At 35.1% G+C, this 13886-nt stretch overlaps 1 protein-coding gene across 1 annotated transcript; it reads left to right on the top strand.

Moving 5' to 3' along the window:
* The first annotated feature begins 3191 nt into the window (after positions 1-3191).
* LOC150081384 (uncharacterized) lies at positions 3192-13472 on the top strand. Its single transcript, XM_090379243.1, has 5 exons — positions 3192-3302; positions 4171-4229; positions 9091-9125; positions 9445-10272; positions 12472-13472. Exons 2-5 carry the CDS (start codon positions 4187-4189, stop codon positions 13174-13176), a joined length of 1611 nt encoding a protein of 536 aa, XP_090235369.1. The 5' UTR covers positions 3192-3302; positions 4171-4186; the 3' UTR covers positions 13177-13472.
* Positions 13473-13886: the final 414 nt, after the last annotated feature.

Genomic DNA, 13886 nt, shown 5'->3' with positions numbered 1-13886 from the left:
TCTCTACAAGAAAAAAAAAAAAAAAAAAAGGATAGGATAAAGCAGCATAACATAATAGTTAATTATCTGATAACCCTAACGGCACTTAAACAGGGGAGCAGATTCAAGCTTCTTGACATTGCTCGGCGTGATTTCCTTAGTGTGATCTGAAGGGCAATTAACTCAGTTTCTCTACTTGTGGAGCTCTTTTTCTTTTAACAGAAATCAAATGGGAGTAGTCTCTTTACAGCATTTATCAGTTTTAAGAATGCAGCAAGACTTTCGTTTTCTCTATATTGATGATAACCGTAAGGCGAAGGGGTGGGGGGAAGAACCTATTTAAAATACTTCGTCACATCTTGCTGTTTAACCGAAAAACAGAAGACGATCTCTGCTTATTAAACGGCTTCCGTTTAAACCAGTTCTAGGTCAACGCTGATAGCATCAGTGCATCGCTTCTATATCTGACCTGCTTAAGGCCATAACGTTTCCCCCTTAACACCTTCGCTTCTAATGAAAGCGGAGTAGACTCACACACACACTCTCTCTCTCTTTCTATGCGTTTCACCGTTCCTTTCCTCTTCCGTTGCTCCTATCCCACCTCCTCCCCCTCCTCCTCCTCACGTGCTCTTTAACGAAAGCGGAAAACGAAAAATGTCTTGTCCTTATTGTCTTATAATGAAACAACTCGAGTGACTGACTGCTGGAGCGTAATACACAAAGAATGCGTGATAGCTTTGTTTGTGAACGTGCATTCCTTCCCCCACCCCCTTTTCTTCCCCCACACACACTCTCTCTCTCTCTCTCTTACTGATGATCCCCGTCTGCAGGTGACGAAGGTGCGCCGATGACCTAGATGGGCATTTTTAAAAGTTTCTAGATCACCACCAGGAGGAAGGGAAAAGAACGGGGAAGAAAAAGGGAGAGGGTGAAAAGGTGATATGATATTCCCCCCTTCATCACAGGTCTATATAAGCAGAGTGTGGAAGATATCGGAGAGCAAAGTAGAATCTTCTATTCCATAGTAGACAGTGGTGGTTGGTAGATTCAATCGTTCTTTCTATTTCAGCAAAAGGTTGCACTGACTGGACATTATATCCCAATACAAGAAGTGAGACTAGGTAAGGAGTTGCTCTGATATTACTGCGGGGAGTACATTAGCGAGAAAAATAATCTTCGAAAAAAAAAACAAGCTGGTAAACAGATCACACGTTTGTAATCATTTTCTAGCTAGCTTCCTGCATTTAATATTTTATTACTTAATCTGAAATGTTTTGGGAAAACGGCTAACCAAACGTTCTACTATTAGTGTAAGAAACTACGGCTTTTTTTTTTTTTTTTCCTAGGTGTTAACGCTTTTTCTAAAAATTATTTTATAAAGTAAAATATAATGCTAGACTTGCTTGTCTTTCAATCAGATTAATTTTTTAAATCTTATCTTTAAAACATTTCTTTTCTTTTTTAATTTAATATGTAAGGAACTGCCAACTTGCAACTTAAAAACTTTGAATTTTAATGAAAAACATAAAATAAGAGTGCTTCAATAGTCAGTCAGTACGTCCATTTATAAAAACAAGCATTGGCGCGATTGCTCGCATGTATGCCTACTTCTAATCTCCTTTTCACGTTAACCCGACGACTCTCGCTACTGTGTAAAGTTGATTTTTATTGAGTCATTACCGCTTTGTTATGTGGTGATTTTTACACAAAAAGGTTTAGTTAACTTCTTTAAATTCGAATTATGGAAATGGAAATTTACATTTGTAATCTTAACTGTTTACTAAACGCAAGTTTATTCCAGATACTTTTTCCTAAAATCGAGCTGATATGGTGTAACTACAGGCAGTGCTACAATAAAGTTCGACAGTATTTGTTGAAGGACAGCCGTTTGAAACGTTAAGTAAATGTGGAGGATCGGTAGACAGTTTTCCTCCAATTAAAAAAAGGGGGGGGGGGGACCGATGAGGATAAAATAGTTTGAAGATAGTGGAAAAGTACTTTAAGAATACACTCTAGCTGAAACCTGTTATTACTACTATTACAAAATAACAATTTATTATACTTTTTTATTTTCTTTTTTTAAATCACGAAAATTCAACTGAAGTTTTTCTTGTTACAATTATTATCATTTTATTTATTTATTTGTTTATTTTTAGTTATTTATTTATTACTATTATTATTATTGTATATTTACTTCTATACGCTTTGATCGTTTTAAAAGTTGAATTAGCAATATCCTTAAGCATTTTAATAACGTTCCGAATTCCTGAAATATTATTAAAATTATCAGGATAACCTTATGTGTTCGTGTTATTTTCATATAATTGCTGAACCTCACTATATATATATATATATATATATATATATATATATATATATATATATATATATATATTCTTCCAAGAAAGAATAACATCAGTTTCAAACGTCATTTTATTCGAGCATTCGACTTTTCTTAGTACATGTACAGTACTTGTATTTTTATTCTAGTTAAAGCTAGCCATTTTCCCTCCCTTTTTACCTTAAAAGATTGAACTTAACTAGTTAGCGTTATGTGACAGCAGCTGAAAGTCAAAATTGATACCAAATTTGATACAAAAATACACATACTGCAATGCCTTTAGACCCTTAGAATATTAAATAATAATGTTTATTCCTATATTATATATATATATATTTTTATTGACATGCATACAACAACTCTTTTTAATGTATTATACCAATCAATGTAATTTAATAATATAAATATTGATTTTTTTAATTTTTTAATCTGTGTAGATGAGTTACGGCGCTTCTAGAAAGGCCGGAAGTTCAGCTACTACGTTGTGGAAGGTACCACAGGAAATGCATATAAACAGAGAAAAAATAAAATAATAAATAAATAAAGAGGAGGCGGATGGTTTATATCGAAATTAAAAAGAAATTAATATACTGAAAACGTTGTTATGGTTTCTAGTAATATATAATTTATGAAATGAATGCGTGTCCATAATTTGACACCCACACACTAATATATGGTTTTACTGTAAGCGTTGCTGAAAATATATATAGTTTGTCATTTCCTGCCATCTTTACAGGAGGAAAGAATTTCTCTAACAATAGAGGATTTCATTTATTATATCAATTATAGTTATCTAATGACAAAAGTAGTAACGGGACGGTCATGCGCAGAGAAGTAGCGGAACAAAATCTTATGTCAGTTTGGGTTTCTCCAGGTTGATGACAGGGTTAAACGTCCTCTAGTTAAAACAGGTATACAGCAATAACGAAATTCAGTAAAGCCGGGTATATATTCACTGCAATTGTATTTAACGTACCTTGGAGTAAGTATATTTTATACTCCTTTTTAAAAACATTCACATTTATATTAGGCCTGTTTTAAGTGTACAAAGTAGCATAAGATTTTGCTTGTTAAACTTCAGAAAGATAAATACGTGCATTGCATTAAAATACCAAATTAATATATATATATATTCTTAATTATATTCTTATAATATGCTTAATTAATGGAATTGCACTGTTTCCTCCTCTCCGATCTTACAAACAAATTTGTCTGCCAGCTTATAATAGTTTGCACAGCAATATAGCCTTTTGAACGTTTATTTTCAGCTTACTTGCTGCTAAGATTTTCCTATTCTATTTATTTTGATACCTAGCTGTTTATTGAGCAAAAAATCACTTTCGAATTGTTTTGGTAAGTGCAGAGACAACTAAGGCCGTGAAGGGTCAGGCCTCAGTATTCAGCAGCCGCAAACTGCATATGTTAATCGGTTTGCCTCCTTTTGTAAGACGAAAGATCCAAGTTGCCCGGAAGCCCTTTAGAAATTCCTGTCATCACCAACGAGAATAACAGACGAGGGGAATCAAATCTAGACCTTTCTAGATGGAAGGAACTGCAAATTAATTTAAAATTGCTGGAAATTAACTATACCTCCAGATTTCACAAAATGTTCCCCACTTAAAGTCTGTTTTTGCCTGAGTTATTTTATTTTCAAGCTTCACTACCTTTACGTATATATAATGGTAAGCATACAATAGAAAGCTTATTTAAGAGAAAGATTAAATTAGTTTTAAGCAGTGTGCAACAGACTAAGTAACCGTGAAGTACAAAAGTAGTTGCATGCAGGCGATCTTTTATTTCTAAATATTTAACAAGACTTAAAGGACATTTAAAATTGCTTTGTTTACTAGGGAAACGGAATACAGGATGAAGAGATTAAGTCACCATTGGATCAGTATTCTATTTATCGGTAAGTAAGATTTCCTATTACTACAACAATTTCTTCCTTTCAAAATAAATAATTACGTAGCCTAAAGAAACTAATTTTTAATCCACAAATAAATTTTGTCAATATTATTTCTTAAAATGTAAACAATACAGAAAAATATATCAGAAAATAATTACTCAGCCTGAAAAGGTACACGACAGTTTCCTCCACCCCACATCCTTTCAGACTTGACATAATTTTTAACCATAAAAATTGTAATTAGAAACAAGATTCAAGAAATGGCATTTTAAAATATACATTTCATGGAAGATCTGGATACTCACCTCCACAGCGAAACTTATTTACGTAGTTCTATCTCGCTGTTCAATCTTCTTATCATTTATAATAAAAATTAAGTAATAAGACACCACAAATTTTCACACTCAGCAAGCAAACGTCGGATTCAACAAAAATAACAGCCGACAGTAACCGCGTTTGATAAAAACAAATAATAATAGGCTGCCCTCTATAAAACAAATAATAATGGGCTGCCCTCTATCAAATTAAACAATTCCGTGAATATTAATAAATTAAATATTATTTCTAAAATATTAGTCGACAGAAATTAAGTGATATACGCACATTAACATGGCCTTATTATAATTTCGAAATCTAGATCGTGTATATAATCAGCTTTACAGCATGATATAAAAGGACGTTGATTCTGTCAAACCCATGTGCTTGCTTTAAAAATCGCTTAACTGAACTCTATGAAATTTCTTATTTTAAAACTAAAATAATAATAATAATAATGACAATGTGATCTCCAGGTTAACAACAACCATCCCGTGTCAACCACAGATATGGTACCAAAGACACTGCATAACAGCAATAGGTCTCTCAGCGAACGCCTACAAGGAACTCCAGAAAGTCGCAATCCTGTAGGATAGTCAGAGAGTTCCTCGACCAACAGTAACACCAGACATAACAACAACCACTCTGTGTACTTGGTAGCAATACCTGTCACGAGGTGGAACCCCCAATCAGGGAGAAATAATATAAGAGCAATAATAATAATATATGCATCATATAACTATATTGAAAAAAAAAAATCATTTCAGATTATTTAGAATTTTTGACTAAACTGTTCAGTAACGGAACTTAAGAATTATTAGAACTGCACAAACTATCAGAAAATTTGAAGGAATTTCTATAACTGTACAAGCATACTGTATGTGTTTAAATAAAATCGTTGTAGAGCGACACAAATGTTTTATGCAATGTCACCTCTAGGTTAACAACAAAATTCTTAGTCTGCATCATGGCTCTTACTTTAATCTATAATTTCGCTAATTTTGGTGTACAAAAATTTCATCGTTCAGCAAGGCGGATCCGGGGAATGCAATGACGGTAATTATTCCCCAGGATGATTCCAAAAGAATGCATTTTATGCTTCCGAATTAATAAGCAGAACAATTTTTGCATTGTGTTGTCCCCACCCTCAAAATTAGATTCTTTTGTTTCAGTATGCTGTCCTCCCCACCAAAAAAAAAAAAAAACAAAAAACACCAAGGCCTACTTTTCATCCTTTGTTGTTTAGTGCTGTACTGTATGGGTTCTCTTGAACTGTTTTTACAGAACATTATTTTATACAGGAATGAATTACATAGCGTTGTAACTACCAAACATAGTAATGATGACAATAGACCTATTGCAAATCTAGTTAAATGCTTCTATTACTGTTATTAAATCCATTCATCTTCCACACTTTCAGGAAAGGTATCCAAAGAAAATAGACATACTCATTCAAGATAGGTATTATCGAAAGTTGCTTCACATGTTGCTCCCAGGTATTGTCTCTCATGAACACTACCTCTGGCACCACTACACCAAGATATTAGAAAAATTTTAGAACGCTAAGTGGATTATAAAATAGTAAACTAATTCCTTATACAATAATAAAATCGCCCTGAATCGTGAACTTCATTGACGCTACCCTGTTTAGTCTATGACTGAATCTGGTTTTGGGCACCGCAAATTCTGGTGAAAAAATTCTCATAAAAAATGCTTATTAAATAGATGATACCAAATGGATAGATATGTTTTTCAGTCTCAATGTCAACAATTCAGAATAACCTAAAAAATCAAAAATCTCGGAGCCCCGTAACAAAGAGACTAATTTCGCCTTTATTGCTAAAGTAATCTAAAGCAATTAAGTCCCATAGCAACAGCCAGGTCACCAGTTCAGTACTAACGAGGGACATTGCAGTTCTACTAGGCGAAGTTCCACTATAAGGAAATTCACTTAGTATACTGCAGAATATGAGACTATTTCCTAATATAGCCGTACATTTTTAACTGGCAAAATGCGCCATTAGCAAGGCATGTAGAAAAGAAATCATGAATAAATAATAAGCGCGGCGAACTCAAACCTTACTATTTTTCATGCTTCACTTTTCAGGATTCTGAGTTACAATTATTGTCAACATTAAACACATCATGAAATTCAGTTCTGAGTTACAATTATTGTCATAATTGTAACTCAGAACTGAATTTAATGATGTATTTCACATCTCAAACTCATGACCTGAAATTCCTCTATATTCTAAATATTACAGCCAGTATACAGCCAGTTTTAACAGTTTTAAATAAATAAAAAAAAAAAGAATTCATAGTTGCTGTTATTATTAAAGTATTAATAGCAAACATAGATTATTAAATAATTTCACTGGCTTTTCATACACGCTTCATATGTCTGTAATATTTATAATAAAGAATTAAATCGCTATAAGTACAGTCCTAGCACGACATTAAATATTCCGTGTAATTATGAATATCATAAGTTAGAAATACGATGTATAAAATATATCAGAATATAAATGATTTTTAAAGACGATATTGTAATGTATATCTGGAACGAGAGAATACATACAAGCTTCTATATATTAATTATCTTTTCCATTAACTAAAGTAACTTTTTTTTTTTACCCTAAAGGTTTAAATAATGCACTATATGAGTATTGTTTTTCACCCGTCTTCCTCTTAGTGAATTTATGTACGTTGACATTTCTAATGCAAAGATACATTTTGTTAAAAATGTACTTCACTTGAACATGGTACATTTTGAAAGAACTCATTTGCATTATTAATTATTTCAATGTATCCTCCAGCTCAGTCGACATACTTATGATACTGTTCTATCTATTTCTGGAAATGTTATAATCCAAAGTAATGCTGGACGGCAGCAGATCTAGAAAGTTGCTTATTTGTCTAGCACATTTAAACAATAGTCGAAATTGATTATAATATAAGGGGGTAGGTCAGACAAATATCCACTTCCCCACTTTGCATTCCACGAAAATGCATTCCGAGAAAACTGCCACACGGAATTCTTAATTAATGAATCGATGTTTCTATGTGCAAATTACTGTTGTTGTATTTGAATTAAATATTATAAACATGATTCATCCACTGTTGCAACCTTTGAGGTGAAACACGAATCGGCTTCTTGTCAAATAACCACTGATTAACAAACTGTGATCATTTTATTGGCATCAACGAGGAATTTTGTGTGCATGCATTCATCTGCACTTAGAAGAATAGTTTAATGTCTGTAACCGAACCAGCTGAATAGTAAACCGTTGCGTAAATATTTGCACACGGATGTGTCCAAATTTCTGCGCAACGTCTTCATTTTTGCTTGTTTCCCACACTTTGTCTAGGAAAGGATGTTTTGGCGGATACATCCTAGTGTGATTTTTGCAAAACATGTTTGATTAAGTGTGTTTTAGTATTGCAAAACATGTTTGATTAAGTGTGTTTTAGTGTTGCAAAACATGTTTGATTAAGTGTGTTTTAGTGTTGCAAAACATGTTTGATTAAGTGTGTTTTAGTATTGCAAAACATGTTTGATTAAGTGTGTTTTAGTATTGCAAAACATGTTTGATTAAGTGTGTTTTAGTGTTGCAAAACATATTTGATTAAGTGTGTTTTATTATTGCAAAACATGTTTGAGTAAGTGTGTGGTAAGCACCAAAGGAACGAAGGCTATAAGTGGTGTCAGCGTGTGTCTGTAATTGAGTGCATTTTCTAGTCGGTTTACTATTTGCTGGACTAAAAAAAACATGCAACATTCACCCGCTTGAAACCGACTAGTTCAGCCATTGTGAATAAAGCTCATATAAGGACTTTTTTTAAGGACATATTTCATTCTTACAGTAATCCTGATATCTTATTGCAGTACAGTATACCAACTTAACTCTTTATGTGCTGTCCACTGTTTTGTTGGCAGGCGATTATTCGCTACGATGGCGTTGCCCATTATCATCATGTCGCAGTACTATCGATGTGATGGTAACATGAAGGATTATCGGACACTTGATTTTTATGAGTTGTGTTAAAAATTATACATTATTTATCTATTTATTTATTATTATTTTTGTTGTTGTTGTTGTTGTTTAGATGCGCTTATATAATTTGTCATATTTTAAAAAATAAGTGGAATATGGGCGGCTGTACTTGAAAGTTCTAGTCTGGAATTCTTCCACCGAGCCACAAAGTTTGCCACTATTTAACAACCCATTTAACAAATGGGTTGTTAAATAGTGGCACACCCCATTTAACAAATATAGTGTTACATGGGGTGTGTTATATACATTTATCATTATATATTATTTAAGCAGCGTAAATGAAAAAAAAAAAAAAATAAAAAAATAATAATAATAAACATTATAAGATCTCAAAATATCAAAAAAAATTTCAAAATAACACCGTGCTTAAAATTACTATTATTAGAACAAATTTATCATGAAAAACGAAAAGTAATAATTCCATATTAATTTTATTCAAAGATTTATTAAGTAAAATTTATTTGAATTCATTTTATTTCTCCCTTCTTTTACAGGGTTGCTGACGACTTCTTTAGCAACACAAGAAAAGGTAACAATATTGATTATCTAGTGCAGGAATTTTCAGAACTCTACAAGATTTAGGGTTTCTTCTTAGGATTCGCCACATTTCTCCAATTCCTTTATAAACCTGCGTTTATAAACGAAGAGCAGAAACATGGTGATAAGTGTAAACTTTAAATTAAGTAAAATACAAATCATTGCTTTCTAAGACTTAAATTAAACAAAGCCTAGAAGTATTTTAGACAGTAATGCATAAATTAGGCATTTTTTTAAAAATCTAGGTTAGCCAAATAATTAATGGTTTTCACGTTAGTTAAACTATAATTTATAAATGCTTATCATTTTAGGTAGAACATCATGATAACAGTGGTGGCATTTGGCAGAATATTGGAGTAGAAAGCAACCCTTGGGAACAAGACAGTGATGATTACTCAGCTCAAGGTACTGGTGGAAGTGGTATTTGGCAACAAGCGGATGGAGGTGGATCGTGGCAGCAAGGGGGAGGAGGAGGAGGCGGTAGTGCAAGTGGATCCTGGCAACAGGGTGGAAGTATCGGCGGAACTGGAGGCAGTTGGCAACAAGGTGTCGGAAGCAGTGGAACTGTAGGACATCAAGGGGGAGGAGGAGGTGGTGGTGGAACAGGAGGAAGCTGGCAACAAGGTGGCTCAACTGGAGGTACTGGAACAAGCTGGCAGCAAGGTGGTGGAACTGGAGGTACTGGAACAAGCTGGCAGCAAGGTGGTGGAACTGGAGGTACTGGAACAAGCTGGCAGCAAGGTGGTGGAACTGGAGGCACTGGAACAAGCTGGAAACAGGGTGGTGGCGGAACTGGAGGTACTGGAACAAGTTGGCAACAGGGTGGTGGCGGAACTGGAGGTACTGGAACAAGCTGGCAACAGGGTGGCGGCGGAACTGGAGGTACTGGAACAAGCTGGCAACAGGGTGGCGGCGGAGGTGGAGATTATGGAACCCAAGGAGGCGGAGGTGGAGATTATGGTACCCAAGGAGGCGGAGGTGGAGGACATGGTGATGGCTCTACAGGAAGGCTAGAAGATTCAATTCCAGGAACTCCAGGTCAAGACTATCCTGTTCTAGATAGCGTACCTGATAGTGGTTTCGATTGTAAACAGCAACAATATCCAGGTTACTACGGAGATGTGAACGCTCAATGCCAGGTATGATGTGTTTTGTGATATTGGAAATTAAATAATTCTTTATTGTTTAAATGTGGAGAGAACATTAACACGACACAAAAAAAATGTGGTGAGGCAGTCACGAGATGCAGCACGGTCTCTCTCTCTCACACAGAGCTAGGGGAAATATCACACATTCCACATTGCACATAACAAAATTATGTGCACTAAATGCATTCGTATCAACGATTGCGTTTAGGAACCCTTGCAAAAGTAGCATTTCTCTGTTTCAGTGCCATTGCTTATTCAGTAAGCTTTGTAACTTAGCGTGACGGGTATGTGACTAGTCATATAGCTCTTTGGTGAGGCACTGATCAATTTCACGTCACTTTAGAACAGCTGAGAACGGAGAGAAACAGAAAATGCTCAGTGTAGGTACAGCTAAAAAAATTCATAATTCATTGGATGTATTTTGTTGGATTCATTCATTTTGTTGGTTGTATTCATTGGATGGTTAATGTATTTCATAAACAGCAACTGACGTGCACAAACAATAGATTTAATTACACACGCGAGATTTAGAGTTTGGTCAATTCGATCATCGTTGCCAGGACTGATGGAGTCCTTTTCACTGCAGGGCCAAGATGCGTTGCACTCGATGCATCTCTTTTTCCAAGTACTGGTCCTGAATGGCGGCAAAAAAAAAATTACCCATATTTCTTATGAAGATAGTTATGTTTTGTTTTATGTGAGAATTCTTGCACATAATAAAATTATGTGCAAGAATTTGCAATTTTTTTCCCTCTGAAGCACATTCATTGATGTTCTCTCTGATATACTAGCCATACATTTAAACTTTACAGTAGAGTATATTCCAACATTTGCTGTGATTTGGTTTATTGCTATTTGTTTACTTTTAACAACTTGAACTGCATTTACATTTTTTAGTTGATAGCACTACATTTCAGACATAAGTTCAGTTCAATGATTAATATTCATTGAAATTCTTTCATCTAAAACTGTTTAATTACTTGGCTTACCCCTCTAAAATCAGGGGAATTTTAAAATCGTGCCCCTCTGAATCCCCAACGATGCTGAGGCACCGTTGAACGAGTTCACTGTATTTACCTTACAAGCAATGTACAATAACCGTTTTACCTAGTTTCAGAGACCAAATTACAAATACTTTTTTCCCATCGCGAGATATTTGAATGTGCCTCCTCTGCTCCCCAACAATCATACAGGACTCCCATCGGGCGCCCCGACGCTTTGCCCCTCAACTCCTGCGGTAGCGGACCTGGCATTATAGTGGTTTTGTTACTGTAAGTTTGAAGCTCGACCACACGAAAATAAAACAAATACATAAATTAAAAAAAAAAAAAATCAAAAATAAGATTTAATTGATTACTGAAGCCTTGTTATTTCGCGGATACGAAGCATGTCGTGCACAGTATTATGCTGACACACACACAACAGAATTATATTCCTTCTTTATTTCTTGCATGTCTACTCTTCGTAACGGTTATAATTAGTTCCCCACTTGTCACTCACTTGGAGAGATCTGGGGCGGAATATCATCTGGGCCTCTTCTAAAGAACTATAGAAAAACTATCTCAGACAGAGGAGTATTATTTTCTTTTCAGTTATTTTGGTATTTCAGTCTACAAAACATGCAAGCCGCCCCGTTAACACACATTTATATAGACGTAATACACGATAAAAAAAAAAAGATCATATAAACTGAGGTACTACAGTATGACCAAAACAGTTCATGTGCTACACACTACTGCCACCAAACAGCCAGCTATTGTAGTATTGCATATTTTGTGATCTGATCCATTGCTGCACCTATCCTTTAATGCAATGCAACTACATTGTAACACTGAAGACGTGCTGGTTGGTCTAATATAAATTAGATCAACCAGCAAGAGACAATTAATAACTCATTCTTATTAAAGTTTTAATTCCATAACTTTATTATTAAATATTAATAATTAGTACATTAATTACTTCAGAGAAATTTTCTGTGTATTGCACCATGATAACTAAACATTGTATGAAGATTATTTAAGTCAATTGAAAGAAAAAAACATGACAATTTTGAGTAAACTATGTATACTCTAATTGAGACTTCTAAGAGAGATGCTTTGACCTATATTATTGGACTTAATAGATTTTAAGGACACTATGCAAACTCGGATTGATGTATTTATATTAACTATTCTGTATTCTTTTCCACAGGTGTTCCACATCTGCCAGGCCGATGGCAGACACGATTCGTTCCTTTGTCCCGTTGGAACCATTTTCAACCAGAAGTACTTTGTATGCGACTGGTGGTATAACTTCAATTGCGCTGATACACCCAACTATTACAACTTGAATGCAGACATTTATTCTGGAAATGGAGGCTCAGGTGGTAGTGGACATGGTGGAGGTGGAGCAAGTAGTGGATCAAGTGGAGGATATGGAGCAGGTGGGGGAGCAAGTGGAGGATATGGAGGAGGTGGGGGAGCAAGTGGAGGATATGGAGGAGGTGGGGTAAGTGGTGGGTATGGAAGTGCAGGTGGGCAAGCAGGAGCTGGTGTAGGAACCAGTGGATCTTGGCAACAAGGTGGATCAGGCAGTGCTGGTGGTGGAGGATCTAGTGCAGGTCACGGAGGAATAGGTGGAAGTGGGGTACAAGGAGGTGGATTAGCTGGTGGAAGCAAAAGTGGAGTTTATTTCGATCAAAAACAAGACTGGAGTTCTGGCGGAAGTGCAGGAGGATCATATGGTGGAAGTCAGCCAACTGACTGGAGCTCTGGGGGAAGTAGTGTAGGTGGAAGTTACGGTGTAGGACAGCAGAATAAAAATGACTGGAATTCAAGTGGTAGTGTGGGCATTCCACAGCAGAGCAAAAATGACTGGAGTTCTGGTGGCGGAGATAAGAAACAAGGATGGAGCTAATACAGAAACATGGAATTCGAAACGATGATTGTTGTGTTTGTTATTATTTTATTTTATTATTATTTTTTTTTGTATAAATCTCAGGCGTAGCGTGAAGGTTTAATTGCAATCATTGCACAGCTGCCCCCTCCCCACCCAAGAAAAAAGCTATTTTTTGTGATTTCGGAGTCGAGAAGGTAATTTGCCAAATAATGAGAAGACAACGACGTACTCCAGAAGGGACAATTATTTTATTCAACGGGTGTATTGGTTACTAGAACATTGTTTTCAATCACGTGCTTGGTCAAAGGCTGCGAAGACCTTAAGGTGCCATGAAATGAATGTGGTGCATTGCAAACATCCCAAAGACTTGTTAATAATGTGCATATAAAATATCTTTCTAAATTCGGAAAACGGTTCAGTATTTTTTAAATGTTTTTTGATTCCGTAAATGCTGCTTACTTTTGTCGCACATGTGTGTTGATGCACAACGGAGAAGGCCCTTGAAGGGGCTCTGTGTGTAATTTGTGTAATATAATAAAGGCTGTTTTTGTCAAAATTTATTTTGTCGGTCAATCAAAGAACCATACACAATAATATATGTATTACTAACCCACTGCATAAGAAATGGTTTTGTTTTTAGAAAACGTTTAAGCATAAATCTTTTTAGAAAGAGTAATTATTTTTTTCTAGAAAAAAAATGTAAGGATGCTATCAGCATTTAAAATAAT

The sequence above is a fragment of the Mastigoproctus giganteus genome, chromosome 8, assembly GCF_048544385.1.
Source record: "Mastigoproctus giganteus isolate SK-2022 chromosome 8, ASM4854438v1, whole genome shotgun sequence".
In the NCBI taxonomy this organism is placed as follows: Eukaryota; Metazoa; Arthropoda; class Arachnida; order Uropygi; family Thelyphonidae; genus Mastigoproctus; species Mastigoproctus giganteus.
This window is presented reverse-complemented; position numbering and strand designations above follow the sequence as displayed.

Excerpts from the sequence above, each read along its gene's own strand:
- LOC150081384 (XM_090379243.1), top strand. The coding sequence starts at position 4,187 with ATGAAGAGATTAAGTCACCATTGGATCAGTATTCTATTTATCG. Across the intron at positions 4,230-9,090 it reads GATCAGTATTCTATTTATCG|GGTTGCTGACGACTTCTTTA; the intron begins GTAAGTAAGATT and ends CTTCTTTTACAG. Across the intron at positions 10,273-12,471 it reads ATGTGAACGCTCAATGCCAG|GTGTTCCACATCTGCCAGGC; the intron begins GTATGATGTGTT and ends TCTTTTCCACAG.